This window comes from Madurella fahalii, assembly GCF_045866475.1.
Source record: "Madurella fahalii IFM 68171 DNA, scaffold_5, whole genome shotgun sequence".
NCBI lineage: Eukaryota > Fungi > Ascomycota > Sordariomycetes > Sordariales > Madurella > Madurella fahalii.
Genome location: NW_027263975.1, coordinates 4,571,205 through 4,589,390, shown reverse-complemented (window position 1 = coordinate 4,589,390; position 18,186 = coordinate 4,571,205). Strand labels below are relative to the sequence as shown.

At 57.0% G+C, this 18,186-nt stretch overlaps 8 protein-coding genes across 8 annotated transcripts; 3 read left to right on the top strand and 5 right to left on the bottom strand.

The window, feature by feature from the left end:
• Positions 1-88: 88 nt before the first annotated feature.
• On the top strand, positions 89-1,223 carry MFIFM68171_09945 (Transcription initiation factor TFIID subunit 8; the record flags this gene model as incomplete). The annotated part of the gene is made up of 2 exons (XM_071065364.1): positions 89-347; positions 403-1,223. The coding sequence occupies 2 exons, from the start codon at positions 89-91 to the stop codon at positions 1,221-1,223; spliced, it is 1,080 nt and encodes a 359-aa protein (XP_070921465.1).
• A 632-nt stretch (positions 1,224-1,855) lies between these two features.
• cpc2 (40S ribosomal protein RACK1) lies at positions 1,856-3,245 on the top strand (the record flags this gene model as incomplete). Its single annotated transcript, XM_071065363.1, has 5 exons — positions 1,856-1,897; positions 2,001-2,038; positions 2,089-2,215; positions 2,298-2,615; positions 2,820-3,245. 5 exons carry the CDS (start codon positions 1,856-1,858, stop codon positions 3,243-3,245), a joined length of 951 nt encoding a protein of 316 aa, XP_070921464.1.
• Positions 3,246-5,808: 2,563 nt separating this feature from the next.
• Positions 5,809-6,651, bottom strand: MFIFM68171_09943 (uncharacterized protein; the record flags this gene model as incomplete). The annotated part of the gene is made up of 1 exon (XM_071065362.1): positions 5,809-6,651. The coding sequence occupies one exon, from the start codon at positions 6,649-6,651 to the stop codon at positions 5,809-5,811; it is 843 nt and encodes a 280-aa protein (XP_070921463.1).
• A 656-nt stretch (positions 6,652-7,307) lies between these two features.
• On the bottom strand, positions 7,308-8,499 carry MFIFM68171_09942 (Family c-likeg-protein-coupled receptor protein; the record flags this gene model as incomplete). The annotated part of the gene is made up of 2 exons (XM_071065361.1): positions 7,308-8,327; positions 8,461-8,499. The coding sequence occupies 2 exons, from the start codon at positions 8,497-8,499 to the stop codon at positions 7,308-7,310; spliced, it is 1,059 nt and encodes a 352-aa protein (XP_070921462.1).
• Positions 8,500-9,224: 725 nt separating this feature from the next.
• On the bottom strand, positions 9,225-10,258 carry MFIFM68171_09941 (uncharacterized protein; the record flags this gene model as incomplete). Its single annotated transcript, XM_071065360.1, has 2 exons — positions 9,225-9,763; positions 9,820-10,258. 2 exons carry the CDS (start codon positions 10,256-10,258, stop codon positions 9,225-9,227), a joined length of 978 nt encoding a protein of 325 aa, XP_070921461.1.
• An 835-nt stretch (positions 10,259-11,093) lies between these two features.
• Positions 11,094-12,269, top strand: mrpl22 (mitochondrial 54S ribosomal protein uL22m; the record flags this gene model as incomplete). The annotated part of the gene is made up of 3 exons (XM_071065359.1): positions 11,094-11,133; positions 11,192-12,079; positions 12,130-12,269. 3 exons carry the CDS (start codon positions 11,094-11,096, stop codon positions 12,267-12,269), a joined length of 1,068 nt encoding a protein of 355 aa, XP_070921460.1.
• Positions 12,270-12,880: 611 nt separating this feature from the next.
• MFIFM68171_09939 (GPI-anchored CFEM domain protein A) lies at positions 12,881-13,960 on the bottom strand (the record flags this gene model as incomplete). Its single annotated transcript, XM_071065358.1, has 4 exons — positions 12,881-13,321; positions 13,382-13,527; positions 13,588-13,765; positions 13,880-13,960. 4 exons carry the CDS (start codon positions 13,958-13,960, stop codon positions 12,881-12,883), a joined length of 846 nt encoding a protein of 281 aa, XP_070921459.1.
• A 2,346-nt stretch (positions 13,961-16,306) lies between these two features.
• On the bottom strand, positions 16,307-17,200 carry MFIFM68171_09938 (Lipocalin-like domain-containing protein (Fragment); the record flags this gene model as incomplete). The annotated part of the gene is made up of 3 exons (XM_071065357.1): positions 16,307-16,372; positions 16,554-16,724; positions 16,805-17,200. 3 exons carry the CDS (start codon positions 17,198-17,200, stop codon positions 16,307-16,309), a joined length of 633 nt encoding a protein of 210 aa, XP_070921458.1.
• Between the last annotated feature and the right edge of the window lie 986 nt (positions 17,201-18,186).

Here is an 18,186-nt window from a genome sequence, read left to right as displayed (position 1 = left end):
TCCGATATTCGCTATTGCAGCATTTCAGCGAGTTTACTCCAAAGCTACGTTTCCCTGGATGGCAATCGGCGAAGAAGAATCCGTAGCCATGTCATCCGAGTCGCGAAAGCGACCTGCAGAGGAAACCCAAGATGGCGCGCAGACAAAGCGGCAGCGCCTCCAGCCCCCGCGTGCGATTCTCTCGGTTGGGAACCTTGCGTCATGTCCATACGCCTCACCGATAGTCACCGCAGATGAGATGGCAAAGAAGGGTCTACGACGGGGCATTGCTCTGGCATTGCAAAAGGTCGGCTTCGACAGCGCAGCACCCGAAGCCATGGAGAGCTTCGTCGCCATGGCAGAGACGTGTACGCAGCGACGGGCTTTACTCTCCGCCGCTCTATGCTAACGCGCAATTTGCAGACATCACCGCGCTTGTCGAAGACGTGAGGACCTTCACCAACGCTGCGCGGCGCTCCCACCCCGTCCCCAGGGATTTTGAGCAAACTCTCAAGCGCTTCAACCTAAACACATCATTACTCAGGCCGCACAGGAAACCGCCGATCCCCAAGTCGAAGCGGCTGCCCTCCTGGGAGCGTCTGCCGGTCGTCGACCCCATCGATAGGGACCTTCCGATTCTCGGCGCCGAGTTGGATGGGGCGCCAGACAAGGCAGCGAAACAGTTCATACCCAGTTCATTCCCCGCATTCCCGAGCATACACACATACAAATACACGCCCGAGAGCGTCGACGCCGTTACCGTGTCGGACGACTGGGGTGTATACAGCACCGACGCGCCGCCTCCGACGCTGGATGGATCGCAGATACACCCACAGCCGCAGCGGCCACTCGCGCCCGATGAGATCCCCCGAGGAGACCCCAAGAAGATGCGTGAGGCGGCAGCGAAGGAGGCCAAGGCAGGAGAGGGCGCGCTGAGAAGGCTGATGCGGGCTACCAAGATCGCCAAGCAGAAGGAGGTGTGGTCTTCGGCGCAAAGGCAACCGGCGAGGCGCGACCGCTACAACTTGTGGGAGGCGGCGATGCGGGAGCTGATCGAAGACGACACCAAGGCCAAGGGCCAGGAGGTGGTCCCGGTGGCGATGCACGGCGACAAAGGCCGGTTCGAGATTGCCGACCACAGCATGATTGTCAACACGGAGAAGACGCATTACCGCAAGGACCTGCCCCGGACTGGGATGAGGAAGCTCGCTGCCGTCGGCCATAGTATTGGTGGGAAGGGATGACACATTCGGGTCGCATAGCATGGTCAGCGGTAGCGTACGGTTTTTTTTTTTTTTTTTTTTTTTTTTTTTTGGGGGGGGGGGGGGGGGGGGGGGGTTTTTGACCCGAGGTGCATCAGGAGCCACGAGATACCGATACCCTTGGTGTTTTAGAGATGAATAATACGCAGAGACACCGGTCAGGAGCCTTTCTGACTGTCTTGCCTTTCCCATTGGCGTACCATGTGCAGATACCGATGTCGGCTTCTCTATATGGCTCCTTAAAACAAAGTCATCGGGGAAAGGATAAAGAAAACTAACAGAAAATGTGACGTAGTGCTAAAACGAAGTTGAGGAGGCTATATAATAATATAAGCGGCCCCCGGTGCGATAAGGCGAGATGCCCCACCGACTGAATGCCAGGCTGCCAACCGGCGAGGTTCACGCGCGTTGGACGCCAGCTGGTCCGGCCTGGCAGGCTTGAGCGGGCCGGCAGCGACCCCACGATCGGACCCTATTTCCGCCGCACAAAAATTTACCCAATTCTCAGAGCTCCCGCCAGCGCCCCGATTTCTGTTGACCCCCGACGAATCGAGGCACCGAGAAAAAGCTCACCATTCTTCCACCGATCTTTGAATCCCAGGAAGGACAACAAGATGGCTGAGCAACTCATCCTCAAGGGCACCCTGGAGGGCCACGTAAGTTAACCTTCTTCGCTGCCAATTCGAGCAATTCCGGCCCGAACCCAAAGCTTTGCGCAGCTCTCGACTTCCCGAGCAACGAACTGACGATGCATCGCAGAATGGCTGGGTCACCAGCTTGGCCACGTCGATGGAGAAGTACGAATAGCGGATCCGGCGTCGAGAACTTGCGCTCACCGTGGAAACAGCCCCAACATGCTCCTGTCGGCCAGCCGGGACAAGACGCTGATCATCTGGAACCTCACTCGTGATGAGACCCAGTACGGCTACCCCAAGCGCTCACTCCACGGCCACTCCCACATCGTCTCCGACTGCGTATGTTTTATGTTTCCTTTTGGGGGGGGGACTGTGTAATATCTTGGGGAAAAGGGCGGGGTTTACTGATTTGCCCTGACAGGTGATCTCGTCGGACGGTGCTTATGCCCTTTCGGCTTCTTGGGACAAGACCCTCCGCCTGTGGGAGCTCTCGACCGGTACCACCACCAGGCGCTTCGTCGGCCACACCAACGACGTCCTCTCCGTTTCTTTCTCGGCCGATAACCGCCAGATCGTCTCGGGCTCGCGCGACCGGACCATCAAGCTCTGGAACACCCTGGGCGACTGCAAGTTCACCATCACCGACAAGGGCCACACCGAGTGGGTTTCGTGCGTGCGCTTCTCGCCCAACCCTCAGAACCCCGTCATTGTCTCTTCGGGCTGGGACAAGCTGGTCAAGGTACGTCGAGGGCCCCATGAGATACCCAGCATTCTCGCGATGATGCTTTGCAACCTTTATAAAAGTATTTGCTACTTCAGAGCCCGTTTCGCCACGGGCAATGAGACCAACATTCACCCTGCACTGAGCGACACCAAAATTTCCCACCTACATGTTCACGTTGACTCGTGTAACCTCCGTGCTCATGACTAACTTTGTCGCCAGGTCTGGGAGCTCTCGAGCTGCAAGCTGCAGACCGACCACATCGGCCACACTGGCTACATTAACACGGTCACCATCTCCCCCGATGGATCTCTCTGCGCGTCCGGCGGCAAGGACGGTACCACGATGCTGTGGGATCTTAACGAGAGCAAGCACCTGTACTCGCTCAATGCCAACGACGAGATCCATGCCCTCGTCTTCTCGCCCAACCGGTACTGGCTGTGCGCCGCCACGGCCAGCAGCATCATCATCTTCGACCTCGAGAAGAAGAGCAAGGTGGATGAACTCAAGCCCGAGTTCCAGAACATCGGCAAGAAGAGCCGCGAGCCCGAGTGCGTCAGCCTGGCGTGGAGCGCCGATGGCCAGACCCTCTTCGCCGGCTACACGGACAACATCATCCGCGCCTGGGGCGTCATGTCCAGGGCGTAAGGGATGGGCGCGTCGGTGTCGGGGCCAGGTGAGACGGGTTTGCGGGTGGGTTTGCATCGCTTCGCAGCGTAGGAAGACGGGAGCGTGTGTCGCGCGCCGGGGCTCTTTCGACGGATTCCATGGTGGGGGCGTACTTCGGACTGCTTGCTCGCTTTTGGTCACTTTCATGGAAAGAAATGAAAGAAGGGGAGCTGGGAAAAAAATGCATCATCTTGTCATGGCAGCCCTTGCGGCGGATATGGTCCGTTGTTAGATGGCAGATCGATACAATTTCGCAACCCCATGAACCAAAACCGAAACAATGATCGAACACTCGTGAGCGTCCGTGGTTTGGCATGGCCTGGTCTCAGATGAGTCGAGTCATGCAACCCAGACTTCCAACCATCAAGAACTACAGAAGCTTGAATCCAGAAACCGTGGTAAGGATTGATGATTGCAAGCCACGGGCACTGCCATTGAAAAGAATGCTGGTTAGGTTAGCTCCCGCCCTACCTCCCAGTCACCGCCTGCCTCTAATTATCTTTCTCTCTGAGCCAAGCCCTTCTCCGGCCATCAACACGTTCGAGATCTCCATGACCTATTTCGCCAGCCTTCTCCGCTCCAGATTAGGCTTCAACCAGACAGGTGCTTGCGGCGAGGCATTCAAAAGCCCCTATCTACAATACGTAAGAGCTAATGGCATTTGGTTCGGTACCCCAAACAAGGGCCATGCCGTTAATGCTGGGACGCGTCTCATCGCCTTCTCATCGGTGTTCTTTTTCCTCGACTCTGCCATGCCTGTTGCCTTGGGTTGTACTTGATGACCGGTGTGTGCAGGTCCAGCCAGTCCGAGCTCGTGTCGGGGGTTGCAACACACCTGCAGTGAACAGCGAGAGAAGGCAGCGCGTTTCCTCCCGCAACGTGAACCAGTTAATTAGTTACGTCTGGCTTCACCGTCTTGGCCTCATTTCTCACTACCTACCTCATCCATCACGTCCTCTCTGGCCCACCTCATTCCATAGTCCTGAGCCATCCCGTCCATCAGTTCCGCACCGAGCAGCGCGACCTTCATGCCTTCAGCGCAGGCCCTGGATGGTCGAAGATTTTAAGGACTAGAGAATGGATTCGGGAAGAAGCTACTAGTCGATAGAATGCCACGGGAAACTCGGGCAATATTGGACAAGAATCACCGGTCTCGTCTGGGAGGCTGTCGTTCTCGTTTGGCCCTCTTGGATGCCTTTTCTGGGAGCACGGGAAGGTCGGCTACAGTCGGGTTACGGTCGAGGCTCTCCCCAGGTTTACCACCTATCGAGTTCCCCTCGTCAGAGGGGGCAAACAACCATACAAACTCTAGAGCAGGCTGACCTGGTCAACTTGGGCCCCATGAACCTTGAGGATCTAGATTTTTGATTTTTGATTTTTGATTTTTTTTTTTTTTTTTTTTCTAATTTTATTGGAAAGCAGTGTGGCAGATAACCTAGGCTGAGAGAATCTCCTGCACGTTTCTAGACCCTCCCACCTTCGCCCTGCACGATGACTTAGGCATCAAACCCAAGCACACGGCAACGGTCCCATTCACTTGCCCTCTTCCCTTAATTTTTCACCGCAGCCCCAGCAGAGCCTGAAGCCTTTTGATTGCACCCGCCCAAGTCTGATTTAGGTTCCGCTCCCGCCACTTGCAAAGCAGGACTGCATTCAGATCCAATGCCGGCGACCTGGGTCGGGAAGTGATTGTAAAGCTTCCTCCCTCTCTTCTGCTGGTATATCACGACACCTATGAACACAATCAGGACAACACCCAACAATGCCCCAATGCCAGCTGCTAGTTTTGGCCCGGAACCAGACTTGTAGTGGGAAGCCCAGATGGAGCTGTCCCCCTGTTCTAGGGTGTTGGATGGCCGGGAGTTCTCCGTTTTTTGTGTCGACTTTGGAGAGTGAGTAGCTGGGATAGGCGTACCACCGCCAGTGGTACGGTCAAAGCGGAAGAATGAGACATTGCGTTGCATGGCCTTGGTGGGGGTCCGGGGTTGGTCTGGTCAGATTGGATGCAGAAAAGGAGGTATGGAATCTCGCACTTTTAGGCCGTAAGGAGTGCGGTGTGCTAAGCTCTATAAAGTTGGCTAGACATGGATTCTTTAGGACTGTTTTGACTGATGAGAAATGATTCAACCCTGGGTAAAAATTGGGTTTGTGTAGCTGAACTGACGTGGTTGGGTGAAACAAATTCAAACACCGGACACACTCCATGCAATGCAACGGCAACATGAACTTCAAGTGCATAAGAACGATAATCTCGTCGATCTTGGTGAAGACATGCGTCACATTCTACTAGGCACTATAACGATTCGATGACGAAGTGGTCTTCATAATCAATGATTGATTTCACAAAGGAAAACTATCCCGTGATTCCGGCCTCGCAGAGTTCTGCGGAATACAGCCGTGTTACTGGGCGGTTACTAAGTATGCTCCATCGAGCGAGCACCAATGTCCGTGCAGCCAAGATTGCTCTTGACTCTTTAGCCTCGCCGAGTTTCGAAAATCTCAGCCTTAACTTGAACGTGCTCTCTCACCGGATACTGCTCCATTATTCATCCGTGTCTGGATCTGCGGGGGCATCCTCATCCGTATATGTCTGTGACAAGTCCCGAAGCACCTGTGTCGCAGCGCTGCTGGCGTTGTTAGCAAAGAGATTCGCATGGGCATCCTGGGGTGGCGAAATCTCCAGATTCAGCAGTGCAGCCTTGATGTTCCATGCCTTGTCGCGGTACTCATGAGCCTTCCGCATCCTCGCCATCGGTTCTGTTTGCCTAAGTGGCTCCAGAAGTGCACGGAAACCCCAATTGGGCATAGTCTCAGCGAGCGGGCGCCTGAGGCCTCTATGACCCAAGGGATCGCGAACGTCGTAAAAGGCGAAGAGGACATCCACAATCTGTTGGTCGGTATACTCTGTCAACACGCCATGATGGCCATCGGTGAGCGGGTCCTCGATAGCCCTGGGAACCCCTGGATCAATGGGGCGCCACCCCTTATCAACGCACTCACACCTCTCTCCGTGGAAAGGCGTCGAGCCAACAAGCAGGCGGCGCAAATGCATGTTTTCGAAGCAGTCTAGATCGGGACCCGAGTACATGCGGCCGCGGTAGAAATCGGTCAGAGTGTATCGGCCCGTGCATGCAAGCCACAGCTTGGTCATCCATTCTTCCATCCCAGGCGTTCCTTGGTCAATGTCCGCCTTGAACATGGGAAGCCACCGCTGTTTCCAGAGCATCTCGAACTCTTCCGGGCTCTCCAGCGTCCTGGCAAGGTCCTCGAAGGTTGCGAGCTGGATCCGTTTCTGGGTGTCTTCGGGCAGCTGCTCAGGCTCAATCATTGCTTGCGGCGTGAGCTGTAGCTGGGTGCCGCGGTGAAGCGAAAGCAGGACAAACATTGCTTCAATAGTGGAGTCTTTGCAGGGCTTGCAGAGTGTGGCAGCCTCCCGAATCAAATGGCTGGCTAGGATTAACTCTCGGTCAGCCCTGGTCAGCTGGGTAGCTTGCGGAGCGGTGCGGATAGGAGAAGCCATTTTCTTGGTTGCGAGCCCTGTTGATGGGGTTTATCTGATGGAGGCAGACGAAAACGCTACAGACCTGATTACGTCCTGTTTAAATCCTCTTTAGGAGTTGAAAAGGTGGTTTTGTGCTGGATGAACGCTTACTAGAACAGCGAGCTTGTCTGGTAGTCTTCGGGGATCTCAAGTACGATATTGGCGAATAAATTGGTGGACAATATATCATATTGTTTTCGACGACATGCCTCGAACAACGTGGTTTTTTGCGGGTGAGTCGGGTTGCTCCAAAACAATGAAATGCCCAGGTATCACCCTCAGCTGTGCAAGACGAAGACCCATGGGTGGCGATAAATTCGCTCGTGTCAACAAGCCCGTGCATTTCCGGCTCATAATTACTCAAGAACAGCTTTGTTCCGATGTGGACGTGTCTGCAAGAAGAGCGAGCGGCTGTACGCGTCTTAGACGCGGTGCGGGACAGGTAGGTTAAAAATCACCAATACCGTGAAGATAAGCTACCAACCGTTGCCTTAGCAAAATCACACCTCCGCACAGCCGTGATCATCATCCCTCTCCTTCTCCCTCGATCCTGCCGTCGCGCTCTCTGGTGCTGAATTGTCCTCTCTCTTGGTATTGACCCCTGAATAATCCCCTGGCCCCGAGCTGCCGTCCGGGACGTGAAATCTGCGATCGAACCTCGCAATCGCATAAACATACACCACCAGCAGCTCCACCACGAATACGAAACAATAAAACGCCTCCTTGGAGTGGTACCACGCGGGCTGCGTGATGGGCCGCGGCACAAAATTGATCGCGGCGCGAAACCCAGCGCCCAGCGTCAACACCACCGACGTGAACAGCAGCAGTGCCATCTTGGTCCTCATCGTCCCCTCCCCAAACTCCTCCGGCGGGTAGGCCCCCCGCCTGGGCAGCACCGCGGCGGCGACAACCACCACCACCGGCAAGAACGCGATGACCGTCAGATACACGCCGGCGAAGCGCATCACATCCCTCTCCTTCATCCGCGCCTCGGCATCGAGCGTGAAGAGGCTGTGCACCGAGCACACGACGACCATGACCAGGACGGCGACCACGCTGGCCAGCACGGCGCGCCACAGCCAGCGCAGGGGGTTGCCCCAGCCGGTGCGGGGGTGGGTGGCGCGCAGGACGCGCAGGGCCAGGACGAGGTTGACGACGAAGAGCAGCAGCACGCCGGCCGAGACGAAGACGCCCGAGGCGATGGCCAGGTCGACGTTGGCGCGGTTGCGCGGGACCGACCAGGCGATGCGGAGGGCGAGGGCGGCGATGCGCGCCATGCAGAAGCCGAAGACGAGCAGCGAGAAGACGAACTTGCGGCCGTGCACCCGCCGGTTGCGCTGGTAGATGGTCATGTGCGTGGCGGCCGCCGCCGCGAAGAGGAAGAGGAGAACCGCCGAGACGGGCACGTCGGGTATCGTGGTCGGCTGGCCGCCTAGCTGGGCTGTGGGAGGCGGGTAGGGCGGCCCTCCCGCTCCCAACGGCGGGAAGCCCGGAGGCGTGCCGGGAGGGGTACTGCCGGGCTGGTTTTTTTTTTATGTTGTTAGATCTACGGTTGGAGAGGGAAGAAGGGGAGAGAGGGAAGAAGGGGAGAGAGGGAAGAAGGGGAGAGAGGGAAGAAGGGGAGAGAGGGGGGAATGGGGGATGTGGGCGTACGGCTTGGGCTCCGCCGGCTGGTGGAGAGTTGGATGACATGATAGGCTAGACGGCTCGGTGTGTTAAAACCGGGAATGGATGCAGATTGATTGTGGTTACTGTGTGGTATGATTTGTCGATACAGCGTCTACTGTCGAGTGCACGTCTCGGGCGAGCCCGCTTGTACAGGAGAGTGGCTGCATTGCTACGGTGGAAACAATATGTGGGATGACAGCCTCCTTTAAAACAGGTCGAACCGCCGCAATGTCCAGGTCACATTTTGTCGCAAATACGACATGGGATGGCAAGGCTGCTTTGCTTGTCCAATTCATCGGAACTGACTGCCGTGCGCAAAGTGGTTGACGTCGGGGCACGCACGGCCGGTCCGAGCCTTTAAGTGATGAGACCGGGGTTGGGACCGGTGGATCTGAAGCGCGAAGCGCCGACCCGTGACGTCGCCAAGACGCGAGCCGCCGACTTGCCGGCTTTGTTCGTTTGTGGCCCCCAAGAACGCTGACTGATGCCCGGGGCCGTATGGACTTGGGCCCCCTTGCACATCTTACCCGACCTTGCTCGCACCTTAAATTGTCCCATCCCCGAAAGGACCCCGTCCCCGGCAGCCTCCCCCTGACATGAGTAATCAGCGAGCACTTCAGGCTTAGCTCTCAACGTCACATTCTGAGGAGCATGTTGCGGAGAATGGCCAATTCGATAACGAATGAATGAACTATATAAGTGCTCAGAGCAATCGATTGTCTTGCCCCTCGATCCCTCAACATCAACGCTCAAGCTAGCTCAAACCGCATAGTGCCTCCGACCCTACGTGGATACTCGTTATCACCTTGCGCCTCCGGCAGCTTCGTCTCGTGAAATAGCTGTGGCAGTCTGGGAGCTCGGTTGTCCATAGCAAACAACCCGTCTCCCAACGGAGGCGGTGTCTCAGCCCGGGCCGGCCCCGCGTGCCGTCGCTTACGCAGGTAAAAGAAGCTCATAAGACTGGCAGCGACCAAGGCAGTCCCACCGACCCCAACTCCCACGCCAATTGGAACAGCCAAGCTCGTATCGCCGGCCTGCGGTATGCTGGATGGTGGTCCCGTCGGAGGCCCAGCCACGTCTTGTCCCGATGTCGTCGCAGTACCTGAGGCTTCCACCGTCCCGACTGGTCCAGGAGCAGTCGTGGAGGGCGGTTGGCTGATGGCCGCCGTGCTTATGCTACCATGGCCCAGTGACAGGTTCACCACTGGAGTTTCCCTTTCTTCTGCTGAACTGCTGGTGGAGGATGACGCCGGCTTTATACCTGCGGTGGCGTAGGCGACCATATCCCCTAACGCAGGGGGGTTAGCGGGTTATTTTGGAATCTGGAAAGAGCCGCTACCTCACCAGAGACGGTAAAAGCAGTATCAATGTCGTCACAGCCATTCACGAGGCGTGCAAGGCTTTTGTCGCCGCAGAACCAGCGTGTCTTGGTCGAATCGTCTGGGCATTGCGCAATGCTCAGTAACTGCGCTCGGTCGTCTGACTCTATGCAGAATTTCGGGCAGGACGACGAGAACCATCGGCGATCGTAGCAGTTACCCCGGTAGTATGTCAAATCGTCGGGATCCTCCGACGGTCTCCGGGCGCAAATCTTGGAATCGAAGCACAGATCGCCCGGCTTGCAGCAGAGACCTGTAGCTTGGCCGCTGGCGGCCCAGCAGCTGACAGTGTCTTCCGAGCGCGTGCCATTAGGGTAGAAACAGTCCGTGGCTGCGGAGAGGGCGAGGATGAAGAGAAGCTGGAGGAGGAGGAGGGAGCCGAGTGGAATCACGGCCGAACGCATGATGGTTTCTGCGCCGACAAGAATTGAATGCAGGGCTTGGGAAACCGTGGAGATGCAGCGGGAAAGGCGTTTCTGTGGGTGTTTCCGTGGGTCCGTATAAGAAAGATGTCGGCGGGGCTAACGACTTGCGGCCTTCGGCAGCGGAATAGAAAGCTTGGATGGGACGAAGAGAGGAAACCGCACTTGCAGCGCCTTGGGCAGCGGATAAGCTGCACCATTGATTCTACAGAAAACAATGGGCTTTCTGGGGAGAGAAGCACCTGGCAGTACTTTACGAGGGACGCTGGGTTCATGGCTTGTGTCCAACACCTCATTGTGGCTGCCGCCCGCTGGCTCTTTTTGTGCTCTTCCAACAAGTGTTACCAATCCGAGACAGCCAGCAAATTCCGGGCACACAAAGACCATCTATTACCGCGCTTGTGGCTCGTTGAGCGAGTGGATATAGCCTCTGGGTAACTAAAGTCTCACCGACCGTCCATCAAAGCAAACCGCCCTCTCTTCTGTCTAAGGGTGTTCGCTCTGCTTCTTAGTCCCGGAGGTTTTGGCGCGGCAGATCGTCATAAGCAAAGGTGATTGACAGTTGTGCATATATACCGAAGCGACTCAATCCATGGTTTTGATCAAACGAGAGAATCGACTGCAATGTCACTGCAATGATGGTGTTACTCCAACCGCGGCGGAAGGTGAAACGGGAAGCGCAGGTGAAGGTTGTTGATAGTGGAGCCCAGTCCGGTTAGCGCCTCCGGAACTTGCCGCCCGAGATTTTTCAAACCCGCGGATCCAACCTCGCTCCGATAACCGCCAACCACATGTCAATGCCATCCACGTTTCCGCCATGACCCTCAGTGTGCCATCGAGGCGGCTGCTCCGGGGCGGTAAGTTCTACTGTTGCCTCTCACGCCCCTCCCAACTCAGTCTAACCTCGCCCGACAGCGCCGCCCTCGGCCAACGCGCTGCTCCCAGCGCTCCAGTCCCTCTCCCTCGCCCCTAATACCACCACCACCCGACCGATCCACACGACCCCCTCGAACCAGTGGTTCTGGAACCGCAAGAGCAGAGACCAAACCGAGACGTCGATCGAGAAGCAGGTCTCGGGCACGCAAGAAACCCGCAACGCCCTCGTAAACCGGCTCTCGTCGCGCCTCGAAGGCCCAGCCATCTTCGAAGACGAGGCAAAAGAAACCGCACCCGTCGGCGGCCCGGATGCGACGCAGCAGCCCGGCCGCAAGAGCGGCGCGTTCACCCGCGCGGGCGCCTCCCTCGTCAAGGAGCACCTCGCCCGCGCCGTCGACCCGGACCCGCGCAGCCGCGTCCGCTGGGAGCGCAAGATGGTTATCCGCCAGGTGCAGCGCGGGACGAACCCGTTCAGCCGCGAGCCGCGCGCCGCCAGGATCGCGCGCACCGAGCGGCAGCTGACGACCAAGTCCCCCTTCCTGGCCACCAGCGTCAAGAAGCTGGTGCACCTGGCCCGCCAGATCCAGGGCAAGACGGTGGCCGAGGCACTGGTGCAGATGCGGTACAGCAAGAAGAAGATGGCGCAGGAGGTCGGGTACCAGCTGGAGCTGGCTAGGGACCTGGCCGTGGCCGAGCGCGGGATGGGCCTGGGCGAGGCCCGGACGGCCGCGGCGGTTGCCAACGGCGAGGAGGTGGAGGCCACCCAGCCGGTCAAGATCCAGACCAAGGACGGCAAGTGGGTTACCATCGAGGACCCCACGCGCATGTACGTCGCCGAGGCGTGGGTGAACCGCGGCCCGTGGAGAGGGACCGTGCCGGACTACCGCGCGAGGGGACGCATGTATCTGAAGATGAAGCCGTCGACTAGTGAGTTGCACTTCCCGCGCCTGCTTACTTCGTTTCTAACGCATGCCCAGGCATCTCGATCGTCCTCAAGGAAGAGAAGACACGGCTACGCGAGCACGAGGAGCGCCAGGCCAAGAAGATGCGCCAGGGGCCGTGGATCCACCTCCCCGACCGCCCTGTTACCGCTCAGCGGCAGTACTACTCCTGGTAGGCGGCTTGTCCATCTGGACGGGACGTCGGGTGTATGTGTGTGGGGGGCGAAGGGTTATAGAGTGTATTATCTGCAGGTGGAGGAGTGCGTCGCTGGCACAGGGCACGCCATTCTCACAATCTCATGGCTTGTATCAGTAACAACAGTGCAGCAGAGGTACAGAAGAGACCTGTGTCTGCAATACTTTTATCTTGCTGTCACAGTGGCAAGAAATATGTACAATACGAAGGGCGTTATTCTCCAGCTACTCATGCGGCAGCTAACCGGGCATGATGCAAGGAAACTCGCAGAAGATCCGTTTCCCGCCAGCCGGAAACTGACGCCAACAGTCCGCTAAACGTAAGGCAACAACGCCGCCCTAAACCCGGCGAGAACCGCACCTGCCGCTCCAGCGAGACTCGCTCATTCCCCGAATGCCTGATGTTGTCCACCCGAGACCGTCGGTGGGTGCGGAACCCAAGCAACAGGGCCGATTCCCCAGGTTACTGACAGAGGGCCCGCAAAGCTTTCCAAACCGTCGTCTCGCGTTTTGCTATAAAATCTCCGAAATCAAACCCCCCACCCATCCCCAAACTCCCAGTTTCCTCCCGGTTTCCCCCCTGGCCCACAATTCAAACCATCTGCCTCGGCTGCTGTCGCGGCAGCATGTCCTCGTACCGGTGGCTCTTCATCTCCAGCTCACCGTCGCCAATGTCGTATTCCGACGCGTTGTTGTGCGTGTACGCGTGCTCCGAGCTGGGCATGGGCGCCGAGATCTTGTAGCGGTGGTTGGGCATGGACGGCTGGCTGCCGCGGCGCTTGCGGAGGAAGAGGCAGCCCGCCACGCCGAGCAGCGCGAGCACCGCCGCCGAGACGCCGATGCCGATGCCGATCTTGGCGGCCTCGCTGAGCCCGGAGGAGGCGCCGGCGGCGGCGTCGGGAGCCTCCGACGTCGATGCCGAGCCGGCTGCCGAGGCCGTCGACGATGTGCTCGACGCGGCCGTGGTCGCCGACGATGCTGTCTCGGCCGCCCCCGCGGCCGAAGTTGCCGTTGATGTTTCGGGCTGCTCGATCTACGTTAGACTAAGATGGTTCTCGTGGGAGATGGGTCAAACGCAAAAAAAAACACTGACAGCTGAGCTCGAGCTCGAGTCACTGGTTGTCGTCGTCGGTGCGGCTACGGATGAGGAATCCGAAGTTGTGGTAGGAGTCTCGGCCGTCGTGGTGGTATCGAGCGGTGGTGGGGCTGTTGAAGTTGGGACAGGGGGGGCGACGAAGCCTGAGGTTACGAGCATTAGCTTCCATCAGCCCCTGGCAGGTGATCTAGGAAGTGACTCACTTGCACAGAGCGCAGATACCGCGTTGGTGACGGTAGGCTCGTAGCCGGGCGGGCAACCCCTCTGGGCGCAGCCACTGATTTCACCGATAAAGCCCGGCTGGGGACAGAGACAGGCCATGTCATGGGCTGCACAGTTGAACGAGCCGGCCCTGTTCAAGGAACCGTTGTAGCAATCCACCTGTCTGGTTGTCAGTCATTGCCCCTGATTTAATGCCAAGCCAAAATAGCCAGAATGCTCAAGACTTCTCTCGACCCCCTTTTCTTACTCAGGGAAGGGGGACATCGGACTCACCCCGCAAGCATCCACGTTTATGGTTTGGGCGCTGGCGAGAGCCGCCAGCGAGAGCAGCGCAAAATATCGGACGCTCAACATGATGACAAGGATCTCGCGAGGGTAAGTGGAAAGAACCGTCCGGACCAGCGTCTAAAGTAGGCAAGGGACCGAGAGATGTGGATAGGTAGTCAGGAAGTAACTGGGTATCTCCGGGGGTTCAACAGAGTTTCGATGGTTCTCAAGTGCGTGGACAATGTCGTGTTACTTGTACGCGCAAGAGCATATTGTATCGGTTGGCCACCTGGATGTTGGGGGGTTCTGCCGTCTGCGTGATAGACGACTTGGGTTGGGTAAGAAAACGGTTTACGGGCTGCAAAGGATCGTCGCGGTTTGGAAAGGAGAGGCCTGGCGGAAAGAGTGATCGCTGGCCTGAGAATCGAAAATTGCTGGTTTCGTATCTACAGATGTGAAAATGAGCGTATCAAGGGTTGCAGTTGTAAACGAAAGGAAGGGCGAAGAAACTGCCAACCCCGAGTCGAAAGGACAGGACGAAGAGAAGGCAAGCCGACTCTGTGGGAGGGTGGTGAGAGGGCGAGGCAGCGCTCGGAGGCTGGAGGGCGTCGGGTGTGCGAGGTTTAAGTGACCTGGGTTCGGGGCCTTCGCCTGCACGCCCAATCATCAATCCGGGGAAAGCTCAGTTGCCCACTCATTTTTCGCTCAAATTCCAGTTGAGGGGAACGAGCAGTACATCCTGGTTCATGGAACCAGGGATGGAATGCATGGATTTGGCCTCAGCCTGCATCCAAACCCCTGCCAAGCCAGCCATGGCCCGGGGAAGCCCAATGTCGCTCGCCAATTCACCAATTCCGACATCTGTCTTCTCGGGCTGTCTTTCTCTGAAACGAGACACACAACATCGGGATGTGCATAACCCCACGTCGACAATCGCCCTCCCGTCCCTCTCAGCACGATAAGATTTGCTGTGTGTCCCGATCTCATCGGCTTGCGCTGCACCTGCATCGGGTCCCGACATAGAAAAGCGGGTAACCCGTCGTTTGCAGCTGGCGCAGGTGCCACTTAATTTTAACCCCCAATCCAGGGACCAAAGCCGCCCGCCGCATGTTCCGCGCCTGTCTGCCTTTTCCTGGAGACGGGCGCCCACTTGCAGTTTCAAATATTGGCAGCCAATGAAGCTTCTCGGTGGAAATGGCGCCGCATGACGACAGCTCTGCTTTTATCTGAACCCTCCCCATCTGTTTCCTGCACAAGTGTGGCTGCCCGCTTTGCCGTGGACACCTCCCAAGAGATCCACACAGGGGTCTGACACAAGCTAATTTGGCGATCGACAGGGGTTCGCGGTTAGGAGGGGTTGATGTGCAAGCCACTTCAGCGAGAACTTGGAATAGAAAAGAGGTGGGACACAGTCAACCGAGAGGAGCACTTTGACGACCGAGAATGCATGAACATATCGTAAAAACCCATCGTTTGTCGAAGGGCCTATCAATCCGTATAGTACTCGCTAGAACCCTAAGCAATTGCCATGTCACGGCGGGGAAGGACCCGCAAGCATCGATCTTGTCGCGAGGGTTCAAGTTGGCATGACATTGACGAACGTAGGGCACACCGGCATCGTGACGTTCCGCCTGTGCCTATCCAAGAGGGCGGCTGGACGAAAAGACAGGTAAGACTCTAAGTACTGGTCTGTTTCTCGATGAGACAGGTTTCCTCTTGGGCAGTGCTACGATAGCCTGGTCTCAGCGCAAACCCACTCGATCTCCTGAATGCCTTTACTTTAATTAGCACTAGGGCTATGGGTAATGAAGGTAGAGTTTCAACTTCGAGTTATACTGTGTGGATGCAACCTGGCTTGTCGGAGACGAGCGACGCAAGCGCATGTTTGCCGCGCTGATACCGGCAGGGCTGTAGCCCCGGCCGAGCTAGTAGAGCCGGGCATAACCTCCGGGGCTCGCACACGGTTGAAGGCTCCTGGCCGATGCGTGACAGTGGATTCACTTTAGGTGCGAGATACTGGCATAAGAGGTACTTACTCAATTGTGCTAAATCACTGGAAATGACAGGGGCACCGGACTGTGCATGTACCTTCTGCTTCATAGAGCCACTGCTTGAGCGGTTATATGCGCCTGCAGAGACGGCTACGATGAATTGAACGTGATGGGATGAGGCGGGATCTGTTTTATTCACGCTCCTCGGGCACACACTTGGAAGCAATAGCGTTGCCCGAGATTTAGATTCAGCCTATCGTTGTCAGTCAGTAGTAGTGCGCACTGGAGTTGCTACCTGTCATCTTTCTTGCAATTGCAGTCCCCCCCGTCCCCTTTGATATCCTCCGATCACTTTCCCACCCATGGCCTCTCATGAAGTTCCCCTCCTAACCACCATGCTCCTATCTTCCGATCCCGTATTCTTCCCAGCCCTGACTGGCACTTAATCAGTGCACTTTTGCCACTGCAGATGGTGGATCTGCTCAAAGCGCAGATCCGTCGAGTCGACCTACAACACTCGCAGAAAAGGGTCATCCGTTACCATTTGCTCTTTTTTTTTTTTTTAGACGCCGGACACACGCTGGGAAGGAACAAGAAAAAGAAAGAACAACAAAAAAAAAAAAAAAAACTAGATGAAACTAGCGCCGACAGCGTCTCCACCTCACACTGATGGACCGAAGGCTCCTTACCGTCATCAAGGCCGGCTTGACGGCATCCATGGGCGACAGCCGGACTTCCGAGTTGATGTTGAGCAGGCCCTCAACGCCGCACGGCGACCACACCGTGCTTTCGACGCCGAACTCGTCCGTCTTGATGTAGTTGTCGTCGTAAGGGCCATGGATGACCAGGGTGGATGCGATCTGTTGCAAGACGAGTTAACGAGGCCAGTACTTGGATAAACATGGCGCCAGGTGGGAGAAGACGCAAAACGGGAACTTGCCTGGCGCGAGTCACCGGAGAAGTAGTACGTCGCCTTGCACGTGCCAGTATCGCCGTCCGGGATCTGGGCGTAGCCGCGGTAGTCGGCCTTGAAGACGGAGAACTGCCAGCCCTGCGGGTACCGGATCTTGACGTTAAGCTGGCAGTTCTTGCGGTAGTTGGAGGCGGAGATGCCGCTGCCCGCCTGCGCGACGAACTCTGCGTACAGCAGCGTCAGCGTCGTCAGGTCCGACGAGAGCTGGCCCGAGACGGTGCCCGCCGGGCAACCAGAGCCGGCAAAGGCCAAGCCAACGATCTGCACTTCGTGGCCCGATGGTCCCTCCTGGGGCTCGTCAACCAAGGCGGGTCGCGCGGCAGCGAGGCCGGAGAAGAGAGCGAGAATGTTGAGGAACTTCATTGTTTTGTTCAAGTTGTTGATGGGGATGTTGAAGGTGCGCTACAGTTGCGAGGTGCAGGATCCAGTGATCTGATCTGGTGTTGACGGAGCCCCTTTATATACCCTTTTCCGTACCGCTGAAATGCCCGCAGAACTCCTGATGGAAACCAAGCTGCTTCTATTCTCGTCCATCCCAGATCGATCTAGAGGGTGCTTCCCTAACGCCGGAATTGAAATGTCACGTTGAGGTAATTACGATATAATGGCTCTTTGGTCACGAGATCCGAATTCCAAGCTCATTCAGGGGTTTTGCGTGATGCCCTAGGCTTGCTAGCAGAACGAGTGGCGTCGGCGGCATGCTAGCATTGGTCGGAGCAATATGAAAGCGATATTAAGTATTCCGATCCCCCGGTGCAGCGAGGTGGTGAAGCTAATCTATCACTATACCTTATTCTCTGTTTGTTTCTATTTTGAGATGCCGCATATCCCTTCCGCTGCGAGGTGTCGGGTCTCAGCTGGCGCGAGGCATCGCCAACGCACCGTGCAGGGCCCGTCGACTCCAGAGTATAATGTCTCACCGCATCCTGACAAGGGAAATCCCCGCACCCGCTGTTGGGTCTTCATATCCAATCCAGACCGCCTAGGGTTAATATCAAGAATTAGTCCACCAACACTTGCTCTCCAGCACACACCACTCGTTTCGCCACAGCCGAGATACGGCCCGCAAAGCAGGACACGGTAGCCCACAGAGAAAGGGCCATCGACATGGTGGATGAACTTTACACCGGGCTGCAGGAGGGCCCAGAACCCGGTTACTGGCTAATACGGGACACGATCATTTATTATCGGGAGGCGGGGGCCGGTAGAGAATCTGGGGCGTCTGGAGCCCAGCAGGCAGCTGAGGCGGAGACGAAATAGGCTAAAGCAAAATAAACAAGCTGGCCGGTGCCTAGGCGCAGCTTGTAGTACAGAGCATACCCAAAAGTCACACTGCGGGAAATGGCAGC